This window comes from Rhinatrema bivittatum, chromosome 6, assembly GCF_901001135.1.
Source record: "Rhinatrema bivittatum chromosome 6, aRhiBiv1.1, whole genome shotgun sequence".
In the NCBI taxonomy this organism is placed as follows: domain Eukaryota; kingdom Metazoa; phylum Chordata; class Amphibia; order Gymnophiona; family Rhinatrematidae; genus Rhinatrema; species Rhinatrema bivittatum.
The window spans coordinates 327,718,369-327,743,417 of NC_042620.1; the positions used below are offsets into that span (position 1 = coordinate 327,718,369).

At 46.8% G+C, this 25,049-nt stretch overlaps 1 protein-coding gene across 2 annotated transcripts in view; it reads right to left on the minus strand.

Annotated features, from left to right (window-relative positions):
• ATP7A (ATPase copper transporting alpha) overlaps positions 1-25,049 on the minus strand; it is an 88,577-nt gene that overhangs the window by 63,477 nt on the left and 51 nt on the right. Inside the window, exons 1-5 of one of the 2 annotated variants that reach the window (XM_029607643.1) lie at positions 24,833-25,049; positions 21,047-21,171; positions 19,312-19,452; positions 3,621-4,113; positions 1,515-2,240 (exon numbers count right to left, since the gene is read on the minus strand). The exon at positions 24,833-25,049 is cut by the window's right edge and continues 51 nt beyond it. In XM_029607643.1, the coding sequence (XP_029463503.1) occupies positions 1,515-2,240; positions 3,621-4,113; positions 19,312-19,452; positions 21,047-21,160 (1,474 nt within the window). In that variant the 5' untranslated portion in view covers positions 21,161-21,171; positions 24,833-25,049. The remainder of the gene's footprint in view (positions 1-1,514; positions 2,241-3,620; positions 4,114-19,311; positions 19,453-21,046; positions 21,172-24,832) is intronic. The other variant, XM_029607644.1, reaches the window with a different exon arrangement.

A 25,049-nucleotide genomic window follows, 5' to 3' on the forward strand; every position in this document is an offset into this window, starting at 1 on the left:
CAAGTCTGGCCAGCCTCTCCCTCAGTATGGGACACAGAGCTGTCCAGCTCAGGTTCAGCCAAATTCAAAAAAAGGAGAGAAAAGTTAGATCAAAACACAGCCAGAATTTTAAAAGGGAAAAAGGCAAGTTGAGCACAAAGCACCAGCTGCCCTGAGCCCACAGCTACCTAACCAGCCTCGTGAAGGGGAGGGATCTGGACCACCAGATTTACACCCCACAGTCTGAAGGAACAAGCATACAAAAAGGTCACCGACCTCCAGCTCAACCAAACAGGGAAGGATCCACCAGGACCCAAACACCCCTGGGAGGAAAGGCTTAGAAAAAAAAAAAAAAAGCTCTCCAGATTGCAGAACTGCAGGTTTCTGCACCAACCACCAAGCACTGGAGACAGAGAAACACTGAGGAACTGCAGGTGGCACGAGGGATTGTGAAGCATTGTCAGTGAAACTTTCTCTGTCTCCATCTGCTGGCAGGGATGAATTAACCCAGGAGTCTGGGCTGATCTGGGTACGTACAGGGAATACTGATCTGTTTTACTGCACTCATCTTAATCACATTAAGAGACCATTGTTGGGTAAATGAGTTCCTTAAAGAATTTTATTTATTTTTTCTGTATTTCAATTAAAATTAAAAAACTGAAATAATTACATTTAATAAAAAAAAGAATAAAATGGTGCAGTGTTGTTTTAGCGAGGGTGCCCTACCACTGCCTTCGCTATTTACCCTCCATCGGACATATCCACACCAGGGGCGTCTTTGTAGATCCTCTTAGTACAGTTGTTTTATTGCACTGCACTGTTTCATTACTGATAAACACATTCTTGGGGAATCTGATACCAGTGGCCATCCCATCTTCCACTAGTTTACAGAGACATTAAAAAATTAACCTTGGCAAGAAAATAAAAAAACACACAGGGTTTTCCATCATAAATAAATTGTCATCTAGCTGGTCATTACAACCCAATTATCTGGCCATTGGTGATTACTTTCTAGTTTTAAAATTGCTAGGAAGAAGCAAGCCACCTGACTGACTGAAAAGGATGTGAATATATTAACCAGTGCTCACAATGCTCGATGATGAGCTTTTTTTTTTTATTTTGTGGCTTCAAAAAAAAAACAAAACACCCACAAGCCATGCCTTGTGACCTGTGTTATGACCGCCTACGTCTAGGATGATGAAAGATGCTCCATTCTGCTTCACGCAATGGAAGGGCTAGCGAATTCTCAGCATGGTTCTTTGAGTTTTGTGAGCCCCCTCTCCAGAGATGGGTGCAAGGGGGCTCCTAAATTAGATTCCAGAGGGACGGCTAAGCTGGACAGAAGGGACTGCAGTAATTCAGGAGGCTGAACACAACGGCAGGAAGCTGCGGCTCTGCCACACCTACCACAGAGTTTGCTTACTAAAGACGGAAATAAAAGTCGGACAGATATTCGCAAGCACCGCCAAGGAAAATGTCTGAAAAAAACAACATCAGCAAGTTAGAGCTCTGGGATTTTTAACTTGCAGTTTTACCTGGCAAGGAGGCCTCAAATCCCAGCTCATCTACGAAGCCTCGTAAATCTTCCGGGTTAGTTAGTGCAGCATCGTATTCTATCCTCCCGCTGTGGTTGGCCAGAGACACGTCTATGGACTTCACGCCCGGCTTTTGAGAAAGGACTCCCGTGATGGTCTGCACACAGGAGTTGCACGTCATCCCTTCAATGTCTAGGACAGTAACTTGAGTTAAAGGCTCCGGGCCTGCCTTGTTTAAGGAAGTACTTGGTAGCTGAGCGGGAGCCACTGGAGGCCTCTGGGGGTTGCAAGGCTCCACGTCTGCAGGGTCCCCGGAAGGGCGCACCTTAAACTTCTCTGGAGAGACCGCCGCTATGGCTTCTCCGAGCGCGCTGCGGGCGATGAGGTTCGGGTTGTACTCGACGGTGGCGGAGCCCTTCTCCAAACACACGCTCACGCTAGCGACCGAGGGCAGGGCAGAAATGGTCTCTTCGATATTGGAAACACAAGACCTGCAGTGCATGCCATCTACCAGAAATACTACGGTGGCTTTTGGGAGCGCCTCCTCCGAGCCCGTGGGCTGTGTCTTCCTCAGACGCTCCACATCGATGGCTCCCAGTCTGGGAGGCTTTGGCTTGCTTTTGATAGACGCTGTAAAACCGGCACCTTCAATCTGATTTCTTATCTCTCCGGCTGTAATGAGGTGAGGCTGGTAGACAATAATGGCTTCCTGGCTGTCCAGAGACACTAGAAAATGGACAGGAAAAAACACATTACTCATCGTTTACATGAACAACAAGAGGACTTAGGGAGATCAATCAACCTATCTGCTTCCCATTCCCTGCCTTCACTACTTTTGGAGTCTTCTTCAAAGATCTGCTTTATTTGCTCTATTATGTTTTTTTTATTTTTTAACACAAGGCATATAACTTTTATTACAGCCTAAGCCCATGTTATCAAAATCTCCTCTCCTGTGTCTACATCCGTGCCTTACGTGTGAGGGCCGCAGGGGACTCTGGGAGAAGTTTGAACAGCAGAACCCCCAAGAAGTAGTTTTCAGAATAAGTCAACAAAAAAACGGAATGAAGGAAATCAACGATTTCGCTTTAATTACTGAACTGATTAGCTATGAACATTTTTGGCTGTTTAAACTTCCGCCTGACATTCTCCCCTGTTCCCACAGAATCGACTGAACCAATGCCCCCAAGCAACACTCAGAAAAAGAATGGGTCTTGGAGAAATCAGTAGAGGTCAGTGCTAAGGTATAACGCAAGCCTCGATTCTCTCTCCTGCTATTTTTTTCTTCCACTAACCAAAAGTGTTAGCCTCGCAAGTTTAAAATAAATAAATAAATAAATAGATGCTAGCTGATTTTGTTTAACACCTTTCCAAACGGGGCATCTCTCTCAACCTGAGACACTGATTCTGGTATGGAAAACAGGATAGAGATCTCTCAATAAGAATTACTGGCTGGGGCCAGCCTGGTGGAAGGCAGTGGGCAGTGCCCTTCCATGTGGCAACTTGGCCTCCCAGATAAGAGTCTTCCATCCTAGGAGTCGAGCAGGGATTCTGCATTCACAGTCTCTGAACCCAAGGGCGACTCCTGGTGGCTGACCTCTGGCCTCAGGGACGTTGTGCAATGTCCAGACGAGGAACGGGAGAGGAGTAGGGCAGAAGCATATTCAAATGGGGCAACTTCCCGCTTAGCTGGGCCAAGTCAGAGCCCAGAATGGAGGTCCAACGAATTCGGTTTTAGACAGACTGAGAATTCGGAAGGATCCCAAAAACAGAGGGACATTTGATTACGCTGCTAGCGGTATTTCTCTATATTTGTATTTTCTTTCCCCCAAAACAGCGACTCTTCAGGACTTTTGTACCCCATCCTGATCGCAGGCCAGGTAAAATATATTTTAAAACAAATAAAACATACGTTGTGCTTAGAACAGGAAGTCAGTCAGATTTTGCTTTACGATGTGGGCAAAAATCAGCTAAAAAAAAAAAAAAAAAAATCCTAAGACCACCAAGCTTTCTCCCCGTGCGACAGATTGTGGACGAGCGATATTAAGCAGTGAAAGCGAAGACCGAAGCATGGCCTAGTTCTCCCTACAGCCTGATCATTAACGGTACCTTTAATTCGTTCCACACCCTGCAGCTTGCCAACTTTTCCTTCAATGGTGCTGGTGCAGGAATGGCAGGTCATCCCTTCTATTTTCATCTTCAGCAACACCTGGCTCGCCGAGGGCAAGCGAGAGGCTTCCCGGGGGGCTGCTGGCTTCTTGTCCTGGGCTGGAAAACCCTGAGTCAAGCCGGGGACCTGCTGGATGAGCTGACCGGTGCTGACAAGGGAGGGGATAAAGGTCACGACCGCGACGTTTTGCTCCACGGAGGTCTTCACGTTCAGGACGCCCCTGGTGTTCAGCAGCGCGCCGCGAACCTGCTCGGCTGAAAGCGCCGACGGGGCGGAGATGCCGAGCAATGTGGTGTCGGTTAGCACGGGCTGGGGAGTTGGATCCGGAAGAGCTGCATCGAACCCCATGTCGTCCACAGCCTCCCGCAGCAACTCTGGCGTTTGAACGCTGGGGTCATACGTAATGAAAGCACTTTTTCCCTCTAGCATCACCTAGAACCAAGAGAAAGAAACAAAATTGTAAGAAAGTCTGACGTGCAACAATCCCTCTCTACAAAATGTGAGCAATGTTAGCGTGAGATTCCAAGAGGATTGCAATGAGTGTCAACAGAGTGAGAAGTAAAGGCGCAGCGGAGAACCTGATAATGAGGGGGATGTGAAATAAACCTGCAATGATTTAGAAGTCCTTGGATGGGTTTTACCACCTAGCAAAATCTCTCCGCCTGGTACAAAAATAAATCAAAATTTACAAATTGCAAAATTCAACAGTTCTCAACAATAAAAGAAAAAATACATTTACAATAGTTTGCAAAGTAAATCTATAAAACACTGCATGCTAACAAAATCAAAACCACCTAAACATTTGTAGATACAATATCCAATCAAATGCACAGAATCCTGTCTGGTCAAGAAAACAACTACAACCAGGATTGGCTAAAACTACTTAACAAAGCCACAGTAATACGTGGCAAAACAGTAGTGCATACAACAGGCAGGTCTTAAAAATTCTTTTCAATTCACCCATGTCACGAGTACATCAGGCATCGATGGACAAAGTACTCCATTCCACCGGTTTAGGGTGGTTTACGCTATGTAGATGGTACATATTTATATTTATCCCGATTTAAAAATGGGTAGAAACTTATATATGCCGGAAACCCAAGCGGGTAGAAATATTTACATTTATTTCAGAAGACAACTCTGTCTGAAAGCACAACTCTTCAGACTACTGAAACGGGAGCTACGTGATCGGAAAAGCTCACGTCCTCCCCTAAGAAATGTGAAAACCCGAAGGCTACACCCAGCAGGGGGGACCTTGAGTCCACTAAGAACAGAGGAGCAGGGCAGTGAAATGCAAGCAAACATTTGGGGGCGGATTTTCAAAGGGTTACGCGCGTATATTACGCACGTAACTGCGAATGCCTGCTCCTGCGCTCGCCGAGCCTATTTTGCGTAGGCCCGGCGACGCGCGCAAGCCCTGGGTCACGCGTATGTCCCGGGGCTTGAAAAAAAGGGGCGGGGAGTGGGCGGGGCGGGACCGAGGCCTCCGGCACAGCGGTTGTGCCGGGGGATCGCGCGCAGCCTACGCCTGCCCAGAGGTGGGTGCAACTTATTTAAGAAAGGTTGGGGAGGGCGGGAGGGAACGGGGAAAGCCATCGGGGCTCCCCTAGGGCTTGGCGCGCGCAAGGTGCGCCGGACTGCGCGCACAAATCTACGCCCGCGCGTAGCTACTAAAATCTGGCCCTTAGAGCTTGATGAGCTGCTTCCGCGGGAGGAGGCGGCAGATACACAACTTACCTTCACCTGCTCACCGCCTGAACAAGGGCAAGAGACGGGAACTTCGAAATCTACGATGTTGCTCGCATTTGATTGCTACCGATCTCCCCGATCTGAATGAGGGGACGCACCCCCACCAGGGCTGGAATATTTCCAGGCACCAGCACCTAACATCCAGGCTCCGGCAGGTGAGAGTGGGCCCCAAGCTTGCAGATGGGGGTGCCGGCGGGTCAGGCACAACCACCACCCTTTGGAGTGGGTCTGCGAGCACATGAGCCCCCAAAGGCAAGGAGCGTGCCGGAAAAAAACCAAAAAACTCTTGCCTTATGCTTCAGGACCATGCAACACGTTTAAATCATTTGGAAAACCATAGCTCTGTGGTTAAATTCATAGGTTGCCAGCTTACAGTTGGCAAGCACATCTTTTGTTAAAGACAGTTTGAGAGTCTGGAAACGTGACGAGATCTAGAACTCTCCGGTCCCTAAATTTCCCTGTTACTAGGCTGTTGAGTGCAATAGAATTACTTCGAAAATATCTAGAGGTGCTACCAATGTCCTCTATTTATTTTTATTTGGGTTTCTCTAGTAAAGAAATGTAGTTTTCTACGTCATTTTATGTTTCTAAGTCTAGAATTAGTTCTCTGGGTCAAGAAGGAGAATTCGATGTGGTACAAGGGAGTAGGCCCTAATTTAACGTCTTCTTTGGAAGCATCAATAGATGAGATTCCAACAGGGGCTACTCTCTTAGAAACTTTCAGTAGTGAATTGGATACAAATCTTATTCTGCAAAAATATGTTAAAAATAAGGATTTTCTGTTTTGTGGAAAGAAAATCCAGATGTTTCCTGATGTGGCTAAAAAGCACCCAATTGAGAAGAAAACAATTTCTATTATTAAAAGACAGGGTTCTCTCTTTGGGAGCAATATTTTTTCTTAAATTTCCATGTAAGTGCTGTGTAACATTTTCCAGAAATAAATTTGTTTCCTACGATCCTTCACATCTTGAAACTTTTTTTCTTCTTTATAAAGGATCTAAAACATAACTTGGTTTAATTTGATCCTTTTGAGTGGTAGATGAAAAATATTTGTATACATCTCTCTCCTTAGTATGATTTCATATTCCTTGTAATTTTTTTGTTTTTCTTGTTATAACACTCCCCAAAATTATGGGGACTTTAATTAAGGTAATGGACGGAAAATTTCAGTTTATTTGTATTTGTTTTTCTTCCTTCTTATTTGTTGTTATTCCTTAATCTTCTTAAGTTTTTATTCATGTAAACATCGATAATTCAAATAAAGTATTAATTGGGAAAAAAAACCCCCAAACTCTTGCCTGGGGTGCTGTTCTATCCAGTGGCTGCCCCGATGTGGCCGAGGCTGCCACTGGCGAAGCCAAGAAGAAAAAAACTTTGCAGCCAGCTGGGGCAGAAAGTTTGGGGCATCACCGTGCGAAAGGCCGGCCTTCTGCTCCCCCCGGCAGCCTTCGGAGCCCCCGGGGCAGGGAAGGGGTCCTGGTCATTGCTTTAACGGGGCCAGATTCAGGGCCCACGACCACAAGGACCGGACTCATTATGTCGGGGGAGTGGGGAAGGGATACAGGATCCCCAGGTAGGCCCCGCACGAAGGCTCCCCAAGGCCAGATCCTCACCGGACGAGCTGAAAGTACAAAAGGAGCAGGAGGAAACAGGTAAAAAAGAAACAAAAAAATGGTGGGGCGGTGGTGAGGGTTTGTGGCGGCTGCTGCTGGGGAGTCACTGCAGCTGCTGGCAGAGGGAGAAAGGGTGGCTGGAAGGGATTGAGGCACTGCTAGATGTTTAAAAGATTAGGGGCATGGGCCCTCCCCATCTTTTGGGGGCCGATGCAAGATTGGCGAGCAAAAAAAAAATATGGGCACTCCTGACTGAGTGCCCCCTAACGCGCAGTCCCTCACCTCTCCCGGGTGCTCCCGATGCAGAGGCGGCACTAGGGGAAGCCGTGCGGGAGGCGTGGCTGGACACGGGCGCGCGTTTTCTCCGGCTGCCGGCACAAAAAACCAGGCACAATATACGCGGCATGGACCGGGTCTACTGTGCATGGACATTGGGCGTCCGGGACGTTAATTTTGGCGCGATGCTGCTTTCTGTGGTTCCTTTTATTCTGTATCGCGACGATGCCAAAAGGAGGAACCCCAGAAAGCAGGATTTGGGGTTTTTTGGATACAGCTCCCGGGCTGGCGATAAATTTGCCGTGTTACAATGGGTGCATTGGCCGCACAGGAAGTTTTTAAAAATCGGGCAGTAAATAGTTAATAGCCTCGTCCGCGTGGAATTCACAGGCGACGAGCGCCGTTAGCTACGCGCAGCCTGCACGCGCAGTAAATAGTTAATAGCCTCGTCCGCGTGGAATTCACAGCTGAGCGCCGTTAGCTACGCGCAGCCTGCACGCACAGTAAATAGTTAATAGCCTCGTCTGCGTGGAATTCACAGATGACGAGCGCCGTTAGCTACGCGCAGTAAATAGTTAATAGCCTCGTCCGCGTGGAATTCACAGATGACGAGCGCCGTTAGCTACGCGCAGTAAATAGTTAATAGCCTCGTCCGCGTGGAATTCACAGGTGACGAGCGCCGTTAGCTACTCGCAGCCTGCACGCGCAGTAAATAGTTAATAGCCTCGTCCGCGTGGAATTCACAGCTGACGAGCGCCGTTAGCTACGCGCAGTCTAGACACGCAGTAAATAGTTAATAGCCTCGTCCGCGTGGAATTCACAGGTGACGAGCGCCATTAGCTACGCGCAGTCTGGACACGCAGTAAATAGTTAATAGCCTCGTCCGCATGGAATTCACAGCTGGCGAGCGCCATTAGCTACGCGCAGCCTGGACACGCTGATCCCAGTACTGCATTGGGCGTAAGTCTAGCGCGTCCAAAACGTGCATGCGAGCGTTTAACGGCCCGCTGACCTGAGCGCCCGATATTGCATTGGCCTTCGATAATTAAACTGAAGAATCACAATCTCCACTCCTAAACTCAACATTCATGTTATGGTCAACAGAGTTTTCTAGGGGTTACAGCAAGCACAGTTTGAATCTCACTGACCCTGCCTGTGGCTTTGGCCAAGTCACTTTATGTCCCCATGCCTCAGGTAGCCACTTCAATAGTAAGCTCTACAAGGCAGGGACCTCTTGTACCTGAATTCCAAAACCAAAAAAAGCTAGAAACTGCCTTCAGCATTATTTGGAAAGGCTGGGTAACAACCCCGGATTTAATTCCATTAAACATTATTTTGAAAAGATGAGGTTGTTTCCCTTACATTTACTGTGCCTGCCTGGCCTGGATCAGGTGACCACGTACTGCCCCATATCAGGTTTCTCCTTCTGTCACTTTCTCCCTCGCTCTCTCTTCTTAAAATGTTCACTTCCCCCCTAATCCTGCTACTCTCTCACTCATCCAGTCCTCGTTTGCTCTCTCTCACCACCTCTTGCTCTCACCCCTCCAGCACTCCCCTCACTTGCTGTCTTACCCCTTCGCTTTCACCATTTAGACCTCCCACCTCCTCACTCAAGAGCCCTCCCTACTTACCCCTCTGCTCACCATCTCCCGCCTCCAGCTCCCCCTGCCCACTCTCCCCTCAATGTATTATGTGCTCCGCCCAGCCTCGGTTTTTACTCTCCCCCCGCTCTCTGCATCACACCAGGACCCACCATCCAGCCTTCCAGCAGTGCTTTTTACCCACCTCCTTTCTCTGCCGGCTGTACTCTGAGGTCTGACTGCACGAGCCCGGCTCCTGCGAGACGGCAGCTGAAATAGGAGCAGGCACTGGCACTGCTCTCCTCCACGCTGGGAAGGGGGGGGTGTAGGAGGAGCTCAGCGTCTGCTTTGGCAGTGCCCTAAGTAGTTGTTTCAGTGGTAGGCACCTCCCTTCCCCCTCCCGTGGGGCAGGCTGTTCCCTTCCTAAAGCCTCGTCAGGTTGCTTGCCACAGGATAGGAAACACAGATATCGTCTCATTCAGTGCAGGTTTTATTCATAAACTGTAGCCAGTTCTCTTCTCCCCAGTTAACTTGAACATAAGGCTAAAATACCAGGTTCACAGCACTCACTGTGTCAGTCCAGACCGAGTCAAAATACTCCAGGAACGTTCACATACACAATACCAGCAAGAAATGCTCAGAGTCCACAGCACAGCTCACAGCCCTGCCAGGTGCTGGGAACACTGGGATGTGCCCAGCAATCCCCCAAGGTGCAATCCGAGTCCTCGGAGGCAGGGTTACAGGTCTGTCCAAGCTGGAAGCAGGCATGCAAGCCTTCTCAGCGAATCTGGATGCAAATAACAGACCCACCCCCCTATGGCAGAAGGGGGAAAGCCCAGACTCCCCGGTTCCAGCCAGGTCTGGCTGTTTATATAATCCTAAAGCAGGTAAAATACAAACAGGAGCAGCTGAGACCCATGTGCCCAGAACTAACCATGTCCCTGGAGCCTGGGAGAAAGGAGAAAAACAAAACTGCACATGTTAAAAAAAAAAAAAAAAAAAAAAAAGACAAAAACAAAACAAGACAAAAAAAAGAGCAAAGTAAAAAAAAAAAAAAAAAAGTACCAGAGTCCTAAAAACGTTGAGCTAGCTCCTAAGTTTTAGAGAGATGTTTCCACCCCTGCATACAACCTTTAGGTACAGGACAAATGGCAATGCTAGAAGTCATCAGGGGCCGGAAAGCAAAACCTGCAAATTATTGGATTCTCCCTGATAAAGATCTTAAACAACAAAACCTGCTGCACCCTGAAGGACCCCTGGTTTAATGACTTACGGTCTTGTTAGTGTGGAATTAACCTTTCAAAGCGCATCACTCTGACAGTTACAATGCAATTAGGAAGGAACTGGCCTGGAAGCAAACACCGCAATTTTTCAATACCCGAAAGGGCAAACCCACAGAAATGAAAGACAGTCACACCGTGATCCAATCTTATCTTTACCTGGGGCGAGAAAACAGATTCAATTACTTATCAGCTTCATCACTTTAAAGCTATAATCCTCTTATTCTGATTTCCACTGCCTGGCCAAATCAGTAAAAAAAAAAAAAAAAAAGACACCAGCATAAAAATACTTTCCTTGCAAACGCAGGCTCAGAATGACGAAAACGTACCGAACATCTGGATCCAGAAAAGAAAAAACGAGTAGTGCTTACGTTTGCTGCTGCGACGTTAAGGGGAATATTTTTTTCTCCGGCCGAGAGCGATTTTGTTAGCACGGCCTCTGGATCGCGGTCACCCCAACATACAACACTGTGCGTAAATCCTTAAGTCTCTTATTCTGTAAGCACAAACAGACAGGGGCTCCAGACAAGGAGCCGAGCATGTCCTCGGGGGGGGAGACCGGCTCCAGCGGCGCGGCAAGGCACCGCTGCTTCCCCCAGACAACCTGTAAACAAGCCGACCTGAGGGAGTAGCGCAGCACAAAGCACCTGCTAAATATAAAAAAGAAGCCAGTGTGGGAAGAGGACCAGAATAAACAACGCGAAAGGCTGCAGGTATTAAAGCAGCTCCGCTGTATATTATCCGAAAAGTCCCAACACTGGGGGAAAAAAACCCTGCAATCCCTGGGCCACGTCCTATTATCTGGAAAGGTCGGGTGTCCCGGGAGAGGTCGCAAGCCACTGCCCCAGACCCATCCCGCCTTGTGCAGAAGCAGCCGCGGCGAGTAAGTGGTGCTACTGCTTTCTCGTTCCCAGCGTTTCTCGCCGTGAACAGCCCAGGAGAAAAGGGAGCGAAGGACACACATTTGCCGCACGTGCGGCCTCGGGGACTGAAACGGTGCTCACAAGCCATTTCTTTGGCAGATGCAGCAATAGGGCAAAATTGGCGACATTGCTCCTTCCCTGGTCCCAGTTTGTCTGGTGGAGGAGGAAGATCAAGTCCAGATGCGAGTCCACCAATATAGAACCAGGCTCCTTCAGAGAAGAGTCCAGGAGTGATGAGGTCCGTGCTACCCTTCCAGCAAGGCTGGGAAATTGAATGATTCAAGTGAAAGTCCGAAATCACTTTTGGCAAAAAAGACTGAATAGTTCACAGCTGGACCGCCTCCAGAGTCACTCGCAGGAATGGTTCCCGGCAAGAAAGAGCCTGCAGTTCGGAAATTCTACGCACAGAACAAATTGCCACCAGAAAAATCGTCTTCTAGGTAAGTAATCTCAAGGAGAGGGCACGCAGAGGCTGAAAGGTGAAAACCACCAGGAAATCCAACTGAAATGAAGGACGAAGATGCTTCACCCCTTCAAGAACCAGGCCACATCCAGATAGGCTGATAAGGATCCACCATTCACCTGGCCCCAGAAACAGGCAACAGCCGCCACGTGTACCTTTAAGGAATTAAGGGCCAAAGTCTTTAATCAACCCAAGCTGCAAAATGTCCAAAATGAGCGCAATCTTAATCGAATGAAGATTAACCCTTCATTCCTCACACCAAGTTTCAAACACTCAGCAAACCCAAATATAGGCCAAGGAGGTTGAGAACTTCCAAGCTCTAAGCAAGGTGGAAATCATAACAGTGGAATATCCCAGCTTCAGCAACCGAGCCCTCTCAAAGGCCATATAGTAAGACAAAATTGAGTCTGATCCACGTGAAGAATAGGCCCCTTTATCATCAGATCTCTTTGGAGTGGAAATCTTAGAGGAGAGCCGGACAAGAGTCACCACAGATCTGCATACCATGGTCTTCTGCGCCAGTTGGGAGCCACCAGAAGCACCATCTCCATGTGTCTCTCAATCCTTTGATCCAACCTGCCCAACAAGGACCATGGGGGGGAAGGTGTACAGAAACTTGCCCTTCGGCCACTCTGCATTAAAGCAGCAATGCCCATAGACTTTGGAATTCACCTTTGACTAAAGAAATGAGGTACCTTTGCACTGCGCGACGTCGCTAGCAAGTCCAGATACGGTAGGCCCAAGCAGCCCACTATGCGCTGCAACAATTCATCCGAAAAATTCCTTCTCATGGATCCAGACTCTCCCTGCTATGAAAAATGGTCTCTCATATTGTCTTTCCCCGCAATGTGGGAGGCAGAGATCTCTGGGAGATGTACCTCCGCCCATACCATGAGTTGGTCTATTTACCACGACACTTGTTGACTCTTGGTGCCTCCCTGGCGATTGATGTAAGCCACTGTCATTGCACTGACATCACCTGAACCGCTTGACCCTGCAAGTGGTTGGCGAACTGAAAGCGTGATAACCGAATGGCACACGCTTTCAGGTGATTGATGCTCCAGAGCAACTCCTTTGCACTCCAGCGCACTTGCACAGTCAACTCCTGACAGTGAGCCCTCCAATCTTGGAGGCTTGCATCAGTCATGAGCAGCAGCCATTCTGGAGCCTGCAAGGAAACTCCCTTTCTCAGATGGTCCACTTGCAACCACCATTTAAGTTGGGTGCTGACCTCTAGCACTAACTGAAGCTGTATCGAGAAGTCCCAAGATTGTGGACTCCACCAAAAAAGCAGAGTGCACTGAAGAGGATGCATATGTGCCCTTGCCCATGAAACTACCTCTAGGGTGGTTGCCATCAAACTGAGCACCTGCAGGTAAGACCATACTGTCGGGTGAACTGCTTCCATCAAGAGTCGCACCTGAGCCATTAGCGTCTGAATGCGGATCTCCGGCAGAAACACCTTGCCTTGCTTCATATCGAAACAGAGATACTCCAGCATCTGGGATGGCTGTAAATTTGTCTTGACCAAGTTCACCACCCAATCTAGCTCCTGCAACAAGGAGATCACCTTGCGCAAGACCTGAAGACTCTCTTCCAAGCTCTTGGCCTGAATTAGTCAGTCGTCCAGGTACAGGTGGAAACAGAATGCCAACCTTTCTCAACGCTGCTGCTACCACCACCATAACTCTTGGAGAAGGTTCTGGGTGCCGTGGCCAAATCGAAGGGGAGAGCCTGAAACTGATAATTTTTCCTCAAAATGGCGAACCACAGAATATTTGATGCTCCAGATGAATGGGAATATGTAGGTATGCCTCTGATAAATCCAGAGATGTAAGAAACTCCCCAACTGCACTGCCATTATCACCAAGCGTATTGTTTCCATGCGGAACTGAGTCACTCGCAAATGACGATTGACTCCCTTCGTGTCCAAGATGAGCCATAAAAACCCTCCTTCTTGGGCACAATGAATTAAATGGAATAACAGCCCACATTTTCTTGTGATTTGGGCACTGGAACCATGGCCCACAAGCTCAGGAACCTCGACAATGTAGTCTCCACTGCCTGCCTCTTTTTATTTATTTAAAAGGTTTTTCTATACCGCCTATACAAACTGTAGCAGATTACAAATTAAAAACATACCCAATCAGTATGAAACAAAACAATACAGTAAAAACATAAGAGATTAGATAGAGTTAAGCAAGGAAAGATTGTTACATTGCTTTGTAAAAATGGAGGGAAAGGGGTTCATGTTTGGGAATCGGGAAATGCTAGCGAGTAGAGCTAAGTTTTGACAGCTTTTATGAAATCGTTTTTTGTGGTAAGCTGTCGGATGAAATTGGGTAGTGAATTCCAGTGTGTGGATCCCGCTATACACATTTCCGAGTTAAGTCTAATCTAGCAGTTTTGATGTTTGGCGCTTATAAGTAGTTTTTAATCAATTGAACGTAAATGGCGTGGGGGTTGGTAGAGACATAAGGACTGACACAGCCATATAAATGATGCACTGTGTATGAAGTTGTGAATAATGGTTAAGGGTTTGTATTGAATGTGTTGACGAATCGGTAGCCAGTGGAAATGTTTCAAAACTGGAGTGATTTGTCCTTTGCAGTGTGCATTGGTGATTAGTCGAGCAGCACAATTTTGGATTAGTTGAAGAGGTTGTAGGATATAGTCAGGAAGATCTAAATAAAGTGAGTTACTAGTTAGAATTAAAGCCTGCAGTACAGAACGAAAGTCATTTGAAAAAAGAAGGTTTTAGTTTTTTTGTAATAAGCGGATTTTATGAAAAGAAGCTTTTGTAACAGACGAAATATTGATTGTCATGATTGTCTTTTGCGGAGAGCTGCAGGGAGACTCCAAGAAGACATCCCAAGGAACATTGAGAAACTCCAGAGCACAGCTGTCCCTTATCACCTCCAGAACCCATTGGTTTGAGGTGATCCTGACCCACCTCCGATTAAACAGAGACAGGACTACTGCCTAACACCCGTTCCAGAAGGTGGGATGGTACGCTTTCATTGAGGGGGGGGGGGGGGGGTCGGGAGGCACTGCTACCCGAGCCTGCACCCCGTCTGGGCTATCTGGGCCAAAAGGACCGAGACCTACCCAAAAGTCTAGCCCTCTGCAAAGCTGCTCCTCTGAAAGGTCAAAAATGTCTAAAACCCCTAATACAGCCTCTCGTGTCGAACGAGCGCGGCGCCTGCTTATCTTCTGACATCCAAGGAATCTGGGACTTGCCCCACTTATCCGCCATTTTTCCCAACTCGCTCCCAAATAAGAGTGATCCTTTAAAAGGCAATTTCGTGGGATTAGACTTTGAAATTGCATTGGCCGACCAATTCTGCAGCCACAGCTGACGCCTGGCCGCTATCACCGAAGCCACCCCTCTGGCAGAAGTATGGACCAGGTTGCAGCCTGTATCCACTATAAAGACAGCTGCTGGTTCCATCACTGCCCTGGAATTCAAACCAGCCTCATCGACCTCCTAAGGTAGAAGCAAACAAGTGCGAGCCAACAGGGAACAGCAAGAAGCTATTTGCAAATTCAATGCCACTGCTTAAGGATAGCCTCTATTCTCCTATCTCGAGCATCTTTTAATGCCGCTTCTCCTTCTACCGGAATGGTTGGCCACTTGGTGACGGAACCCAGCAGGGCATCCACCTTCAGAAAACACAATTGCTCCCCTGCCACCGGATCCAGGAGGTACAGACCTTCCAAGACTCATCCCCCCTTTAAAATTAGTTTCTGGTGCATCCCATTCAAGATCAATCAACTCTTGAATAGCATCTATAACGGGGAAGAAACAAGAAGCTTTACGCAAAGTAACCAAAGTAGGATTCTTCTTTGGCTCAGACATGGGATCAGTACCAGGTACTCCCAGCACCAGACCCTAAAAGAATTCCACTCAAGGCGGAAGGGTCCACACCAAAACCAGGGGTCGGTCTGGCGCCCGAGTTGCCCTCCCCTACTGGCGAACCAGTTAGGGGAATCTCAAAACCAGGAGAAACTTCTTACAGGTTCCCCTCCAGTTCCCTTTTCTCAACCTGCTGGGAAGGGCTGGGCTGAGCAAAATCAGAGACAACTCGCCCTGAGCCTCCAAGCAGCGCTGACAAAGATTAGAAGGAACCCCTGCTTCTTTGCTCCCAGCGCCATGGAAAAAAGGGACGTCCAGAGGCAGCACGCCAAACACCGTAAGCGCTCAGCAACTGTGTGTCCAACAATACGTCCAAATCCATGGCAAGCCCGGACAGGACGCCCCAAAATCAGAACAGCTATAAAGCCAGACTAGTTTGGTACTGGTGAAGAAAAGGTAATTCCAGCACAAGGAGATGACACTGATCAGACATTTACACCTGTTCAGATCTGTAGGTCTGCCCACATATGATTTACAATGAAGACCACTGATGATTTTAGCAGCCACTCTCTGGACCAGTTCTATCCAGTTTATATCCTTTTAAAGGTGTGGTCTCCAGAACTGGAGACTACTGCAATCCCCTACTGATTGGTCTTCCATACAACATCAAACCTCTTCAGATTCTACAGAACTCAGCAGCCAGAATCCTAACTGGAAAAAAAAAGATCACATCACCCCCATACTAATTTCACTACACTGGTTTCCTATTAAATCCCAAATTGAACACAAGACCATGATCATCATACATAAATTAGTACACACCGATCATCAAAAACAAACAGGTCTAAAAATCACCCCACAAAATGCCCATAGGAACCTGCAATCAAACAACACATTTCGTCTAACAATTCCTCCCATCAGAGATGCTCACCTATCAACCACAAGAGATAGAGCATTCTCCATCGCCTGCCCGAAAATATGGAACTCCCTACCACCTGATTTGAGAACACAAACCAACATCAAAACATTCAAGAAAGATCTAAAAACATTGCTCTTCCACAAAGTCTACATTGACAATCCGTTAAATCAACGATCTAACAACAATCAGTACCACCAACCAAACCCACCCAAGAAAGAAGCAGCAACCAACATCAACCAGTGCCATACCACTATGAACTTATAAGAAACAACACAAAGAGACTGCCTCTAAGATGAATAAATCTCAATAGCGTTACTATCCTCCTTTCCCTTTCCTTCCATTTCTTCCTTCCCCCCCCCCTCCCTCTCCCCCCATCCCGTCATCCCTCCCACTGTTATTTTTGCAATGATCAGCAATGTTTAATTATCTGTATTCTGTGTGAATCTTGTAAACTGTTGTGATGGCTGCACCGAATGACGGGATATAAAACTCAACAAATAAATAAATAAATTGTTCACAGTATCCCAAATGACTTATACCGGGGCAATAACATCTCCTTTTCGCTGCCAACCATTCCTATTTTTATATACCTAACATCTTTATGGCTTTTGCATTCATCTTATCCAGAGGCATAGCCAGAACAGGTTTTTTTTGGAGGGGCCAAACAAGGGTGGGCACTAGGCATACAGGTCTGTACCCTACTAGCTGTCCTCTTACCAATAAACAATGCCTTAAGAGTGCACCGGACAATGGATGTCTAAATAGCCTGCAACATCTCTCATGCATCATGAGTGACACTTTAAAATATTTTAACTCAATTAAACAACACTAAAACCATATAAACATTCATGGAAACAATTCTGTTATATTTAAAGATGTCTCAAGAAACAATACCCACAACAATTCAAAGTTGACCAGACACAAGTGTATTATAAAGACAATGTTCTCAACACACATCATGACATTATGCAAAGTATTCTAAAACTCCACTGATATTATGACAAAAGAATTTCTATAATTTAGCATATATCCTTCAATTCCTAACCGCATAGCATTACTTCTTTCTTAAATTCTAAGACTAATAAAAATAAATATTTCAAAGCAGCTGACTGCTACTAAGAGGTCCAGATTGAGCAGTTATAGATCCTGACACAGAAACTACAAGTCAGCAAAACACCTTGTTCCCACATGCAAAACATAAACAGACCCTCACCAAATACAAAACAATTGACCACAAATTAAAAACAGAAACATTAAAAACAGAAACAAACCCTGACACAAAGCCAGACTCCTTCCTGCAGTATAAACACCAGAGAAATAAAAACACTTGCAATTTCCCTGTACTGTATACATTGTTAGCAGTCATTTGTTTTGGGTTTGACAGTTGCTTGGCTTTGAGTGTAAATGTTACTGCCCTCATCATAAGGCTTGGAGGTAACTGCAATGAGCAGCAGTTACTGCCCTTGAGAGAAATGGACGTATCCTGCACGGAGCGACAGACACTGCCGTAAGAAGCTTGCTGGGCAGACTGGACGGGCCTTCTGCAGTCATTACTATGCAGGTTACTACGTATTTTGTTCTCTGCCATGAACACTGATACCATGCGGATTATAAATTGTTTTAAATAAATAAATATTGCTTCTGGGGAAAAGAACAGGTCCAAAGGCCGATCCACACCCTGCACCTCGGAGTGAATTCCATTTACTGCTATTCTTTGTCCCCTTCCCACTCAGTCATTTTGTGAGACGTCACTTCCACTTCTGTCTGTTTTCCAGAGCCTCTCCTGACTCAAAAGCAGTCCTGAAAGTTCAGCCAGCGGAGCTGCCAGGACATCTATAAATGCCCTCAGGACACCCCATCTGGCCACGCTGCTTGATCTGCTTTTAGTTTAGCGAGTTCATCACGAACACAATCTTTTCCTCTCCTTCAGTCCTCCCTGTGCTCCTACTCCTGGCCCTTCCTTAGTGAACACCAAACAGATTTTCCCTCATCCATCACCTCCAAGCCTCTCAGTGCCACTTTTGCACTCCTTCCTATCGCTAACGTGTCTAGAAATTGTTTCGTCTCTTTTTTTTTTCCTTCAATTTGCATCTTCGCTTTCCTGACTATTTTCCCCAGGTTGCCCAGATACTGCTCCCCCAAGAGCTCCCTCCTGCCAGGGAGAGCTAAGCTTGGGAATAATCTGGGAGCTCTTTAAGATGACTCAGGCTTAAGGTTTCCTGCTGCCCATGGCAATCCTACGGTGAGTCATACTGTGAGGTTTTGTAGGTGTCGTGCAGGTCAGCAACGGAGCTCAGCACGGGAGAAAAGCAGCAGCTCAGCATGGCTGTGTCACGAAGGGCATTGCAGGGGTTTCGGTCTATCGGAAACAAGGGCACCGGCTCGAAAATATAAAAGTAGCACCAGTGAGAGGAGGCCTTCCCTCTAGGAGGAGGACAGCAAAGGTGGGAAGACTGCGATGCTCTTTGCGGAGGCGGCCAGGGAGGAGAAGCCCAGTAAAATGTGTTCTCTGTCTGAACTTATTTCTATCACAGACCTTAAGATCAGCAACATTAGAAGAAAGCCCCTCTCACAGAAATAACCCAAAGCTCAAACCTTGAACAAGTCAGACATAAAGCAAATTTAAATTAAACAACTTACATTTATTAATAAGAATAATTTGATCTGCCCAGGCCACTCTGCCACCGTAAAACCAAGGACAAGAGAAATAACGGAGCTGAGAAACGCACTCAATGTATTCAGGCGTGCTGGAAGCGGATTTGTTTCAGATTCTTCCTCCCCGAGAGATTTTAATTAGAAAGATCGCGCTGGAACGCCGGCTCTGACATTCATTATTCCACTGAAAGCAGGCAGGCCCCGCTGTTGGATCTCAGCAAACATTTTAACTCTTCCCCTTCCCCACCGAGCTCTGGAACAGTCACCATTTTTTGTTTGTTTGTTTCCCAAAGCACATTTTGGGAGGGTCACTTACTTTAATATGGTGCACGCCAGCCAGCTGCCCGATCCTCTGCTCTATGCTCTCCGCACAGGAGCTGCAGGTCATCCCCTCCACGGAGACGGCTATGGCACTCATCCTGCCGGCCATTTTCATGCTGCTCAAGTCGTCACAGTCCTGTCCAATTTAAAAATAAAAAGAATAAATTTGCATCTAAAACGACTGATTCTTCAACACCATCCCACCTGGAGTATTTCAGAAACGGAGAGCACACTTCTAAAGTGCGTCTGGCTGCATATTTGGGGTCTTGATCCACAATAACACAAAGCTGAAAAAGAGTAAAGAGGAATCAAATCCAATTTGTTTCAGAAAGCCCGCCAATCCAGGTGTACTGCCAAAGCGAGGACGTAACGCACACGCTGAAAGGCTGCGATTCCCAGGTGAGGGATATAAAATAGGGGGTGGGAAATCCCTGGGCTCAGGGTGCCAGATCCCATCCCGGTTCTGACCGAGCTGGAAGCATGAAGGAGGCGGAAGTAGCAGGGCTTCGTCAGACGAATCTCAGCAATTTCTCAGAAGGGGTGACCAGGGCTGGATCAAGGGAGAGCGCAAGACATGGTGAACTGGGATTCCAGCAAGGCCTTTGCGACTGGTACGGGTCCTAAAGCGAGTGACCGGGTTAGAACCTGATTAAGGGCAGTGATAAATGGAGTTCACTCTCGGGAAAGAGACATTGCTAGGCTGCTACCACAGGAATGGCTCTTTGCATTAATTCTTTTCCCGCGTGACATGGCAAAAACAATAATCGGGGAAAGTTTCGTATTTTTGCCAATGGTGCCAAAATCTTAACAGAGTGGACAGCCAGGAAGGTGTTAAACACAGGAGAAGGGATCTAGCAAAGCTCAAAGAAAGTTGCCAGACCCTGGCCCAAAGATTTAACGCTAAAAAATGCTAAAACCCAAGGGAGATGTACAGGATAGAGGGTGAAACTCTTCTAAGCACAAAAGAGCAAACTCTGGGGGTGGCTGCATCTGATGATCTTAAGGTGGATAAGACCACAAAAGCCAGAAAGATGCTTGGGTGCATGGGGAGAGGAATGGTCAGCAGATAAAGGGAGGTGACGCTGCCCCTGTATAGGTCCCTGGTGAGACCTCACATGGGATACTAAGTACAGATCTGGAGACCGCACCTTCAGAAGGATAGAAACAGGGTGGAGTCGCTCCAGAGGGAGGCTGCTAAAGTGGTCAGTGGTCTTCATTCTGGAGCATACGGGGATAGACAAAGATCTGAACATGTATACACTACAGGAGATACGATAGAGACATTTAAATACCTCCAAGGTTTCCATGCAGAGATGGCAAGCTTCTCTCCAAGGAAAGAAGGCTCTAGAACGAGGGGTCATGAGATGAGGTTGAAAGCAAATTGACTGAGGAATAAATCTATGGAAATATATATTTATTTTTACAGAATAGAAGATGCATGGAAAAGGCTCCCTTTAGTAGCAGTGGGGATGAGGTCAGTATCTGAACTGAAGAAAGCTTGGGATAAGATAGAGGATGTCTGAGGGAGTTGTAGGGATTGTAAAACTGAATAGTTGGTGTGGAGTGGCAGACTAGAGAGGCCATAATGGTCTTTTTCTGCCATCATGTCAAGGTCAGATTACCTGGCGTATACCGTTTTCACAAAACAAAAGAATTCTGCAAAACATAATTGCTCAATAATCCTGTTATCAGCTAATGGAAAAAGGATAGTGCTAAACCAAAACGCTTACCGTCCATGCCGGACTGCTGGAGATAGCATGCACTCCTAAACATCTGAATACTGGATACAGCTTCAAAAGCACGTCATTAAAAACAGCAGAGAGCTTTCTGATATACAGCTTCATTCTCTCCCAGCCTGAAACCAGTTAATAGTGTACCACTGAATCAGTGCTTAGCCAGAGATCTTTGTATGTCAATCAAAACTACTAACTACTACTACTGCTACTACTACCAACTACTACTACTGCTACTACTACTGCTACTACCAACTACTACTACTAGTTAACATTTCTATAGCACTGCTCGACGTACGCACTGCTATACAAACACATAAGAGACAGTCCCTGCTCGATAGAGCTTACAAGCTAATCAAGACAAACATATAGGGCAAAAGAGACTCAGCGAGTTTCATATAATGAGACAATGGTTAAAATTAGTTACTGAGGGTGAAGGCAGACAATCAGGTTTAAGATTTAAAAGCAGCCTAAAACAGGTGGATTTTTTAGAGATTTAACAAGGCAGCGTGACGCACCAGCTCAGGAAGTCCATTCCAAGCACAGGCGCAGTCAGGGGGAAAGCACAGAGTCGGGGACTGGCAGCAGAGGAGAAGGGCACAGACGGGAGTGACTTATCCGACCAGCGGATAAGTGAAGCCAGACTGCAGTCTTCTTAAAGCACATATTTAGGTATGCAATAGCTTAGTCAGGATTAGTACCTAGGGAGCACGGTAGTTGGATATCATCTGCATAGGTGTATTCCCTTATTAGCTTGCCAAATGAAATCAAGTTGCTGTTGTTTATTGATTTAAAATTATTTATGTTTCGCCTAGTGACTCAATCATGCTAGGCAAAACAGATGTTAGATAAAGTTGGGGACAAAATGGAGCTCTGAGGTTCACTGCAAAGGAGGAGATGAGGGTATGAAGTGGGTCTACCCCAAGGAGATGGCCTGGGTGCACTCCTGGAGGAAAGATTTGAACCCGGCTAGAGTCGTGCCTGAGAGAATCCGGTCCATTAGTCGGGAGATAAGCAATTCATGGTCCACTGTGCCGAATGCTACTGAAAGGTCTAAAAGAATTAAGAAAGCCTGTTGGTCCCGATTGAGCTATAGACATAGACCTTCCACCAGACATAGAATTGTTTCCATGCTGTGATAAGGTCTGAAACTGGACTGCAAAGGGTCCAAAATGTCAATGACTTGTAGGTGCTCATTCAGTTGACTCAGAACTGCCTTTTGAATGATTTTACTGAGGAAAGAAAGGAAGGTTAGAGACTGTCAGGGTCATGTTCAGTTTCTTCAATGCAGGTTTTACTACAGCTTTCTTAGGCAATGGGGAAGGCTGCTTTCAGTTAAGGAGAGTTGATGTCTTGGAGGTGGGTGAGGAGCCATATTGGACATGGGTCGTTTCAACAAGTAGTGGACTTTATGTCTGAGAGGCAGCAGGTAGGGAGTGGAAAGAGATTAAGGGAAGAGAGTGCATGCTTAGTTCAGAGTCAGGTATGAGGTGGTCTGTGGTTATGCGATTAAGTTCAGATTGCATGTTGGTGATCTTATTTATAAAAAGTAAGAGGTATGCAAACAACATGAAAGATGGAGCAAATAAGAGAACAGAGCAATCAGATACAGAAAAGAGTTGAGACTACTGATAAAAACACGCCTGCAATGAAAAGAACAACTTTTGCAACATGAAACACAAAGGGAATTTTTTTTCCTGTTGTCCCAACAAGCTAATCAGGAAGCACAGGCAGTTAGTTATGCTGTAAATGATTAAACAGAACCAGTAATTTGAAGGTGTGGTCAAGAGGCAAGGTTACACAATTAGTGTATGCTTAAGTATCTGGGACTCTGTCAGTAAAGCTAATCATGTTAATAGTCCGGCCTCCATGGTATGTACGCTATCCGTACGTCACGTTAGGGATTCACCTCATAACAGAGACCCAGTTACAGTACAAGGGACATGGGGGAAGGGCAGCATAGAAACTCAACATTTTTCAGCACCAGTTCAATTTGAGTTTTATTCCGAAGAACAGGGGATACTAAGCCAAAGAAACCCTAAAGGTGAAAACATGGAATTCAAGTTCAGAACTGGAAGCAAAAAATCAGCACTAAAACAACTCCACATGAAGAGAAATAAAAGTTCAATTGTGAGTCAGCCCTGTGGACTTCACTTCATGAAGGTGAGCCCATGACAACAGAACCATCATGAAAAATACTCACAAAATCAGGAGAGAACCTGATAACCTGAGTCTAAAGAGGAGGAAAACAGATTGCATTACTGTTACATAAAACAAAGACCATACACAAGCTTTTAATACCTGGGGCCTTGCTTTGTCATGATGCATTATTTTATATCCTTGGTTTTATAAGCAAACTGCGGCATTCACACCTGAAGACTTCCGAGGAAGTGCTAGTTACATTAAAATAAGCTGAGCTTCACAAAAATTATTTGATCTTACGGGAAATGTGCCCCACTAAAATACAGTGGAAGGAAAAGCAAAGCTGGGCAGTGTCCTCTGTCACAGGCCATTTATTAGAACAGTGCTTCTCTGAACATGATTGCGATCAAAGTCAGAGTAAAATCAGGAGTTGAAGAATGGGTTTCATAGGCACTGGATGACATAGCTCACATCTATGTACTAAATATTGCTGTTTGCACATGTACTGTTCTTTCCTGGAAGAGTTAGGCCCAACTAGAGTTATTTGTGTCCACATACAGAAGACAGCATTGTTGTCATCAACTACAGTCAGAACCTTCTGTGCTCGCCTGAGGTTATTACAATGCGGCCTATGCTTTCCTGGTATAAGAGCATTCTGCCCATGTTCAGAGAAAGCTGCTGCCTTAGGCAAACTCATCTCAACAATTTGATATTCTTGCTGGAACTGTGGACAACCAAAACAGAGAGGAATGGCAGAGAAAGCACCCGATGCCCGCTCTACAGTGATACAGCGGCAAACATAGACTGGAAATCATGCAGGAACTTGCTCGTGACACCAGAATTACCACAAACGTGACTGCCCAGAAAGAGAAAATCTTACAAGACACATAGGGGCCTTCGTTTTCAGTTTCTATATTTATTTTTCCCAGAAATGTATCAGTGCACTTTTTATAACGAACAAAAATATGTGAGTAAAGCAAGTGACAAAAAACAAGACTTTATTAGCATTTTTTTTGTAGCCAATCTCTCTGGTTATACAGTACAGTACTACAAAATCACAAAACCATACTTTGGGTGAACAGATGTGCAAGCTGATGCTTACACTGAGGACCTTTCACTATAATACAAGCATTTAGGTCTATGCCCAGGGCAGAAAACTTAAGGGGTGGCAAATCCTCGCCCAGTCCACAATCCTGAGAAATGCTCCTCCTGCTGCTGCCAGAGCCCCCCCCGACCTCTGAAGGTGCGGCTCCTGCTCCCCCAGCGCAGTGAGTACGGGGGACCAAGCACCCCTGGGATTCCCTGCAAGCCCAGGCTCGGTCCTGTACGAACTGCACCGCGAGGATCGCCACTCGGGGCTGAGGTCTGGGGGTGACGGTGACCAGAGCTCGGAGGTTTACCGGGCACCGAAGCAGTATCTGGGGATAGGGGCAAATGAAAACCGTCCCTAGCGTTGCAGTGAGATTCATATTCCCAATCCAAACCTTGCAAAATGTCAAAGTAATAAAAGCAGGGCATTAGCACAGGAGATGCAGGGATAGGAAGGGGGACTCCTGGCAGAAGGGCAGTGAGCGGGGGGAGGCCAGGGCGCCTTCCTTTAAACCCCAGCTCGGGCGCTTTGAGCCGCGCAGCTTCACTTACATTTCCGCCGGCGATGGAGGGGGGAAGCCACTGCCGGGAGCCCCGAGCTTTTCACCCCCCCCTTCCCCCTCGGACCCAGGATCAGTCGCGTGGCCCGAGGGGGGGGTGGGGTAGCCCGGGCGGCAGAGCCTGATCGGGCCCGGCTGGGGGACTCGGGCAGCCCGGACCGGGGACGCTTCCCACAGCGCTCGCCGCCCGCTCCGGAGCAAGGGGATGG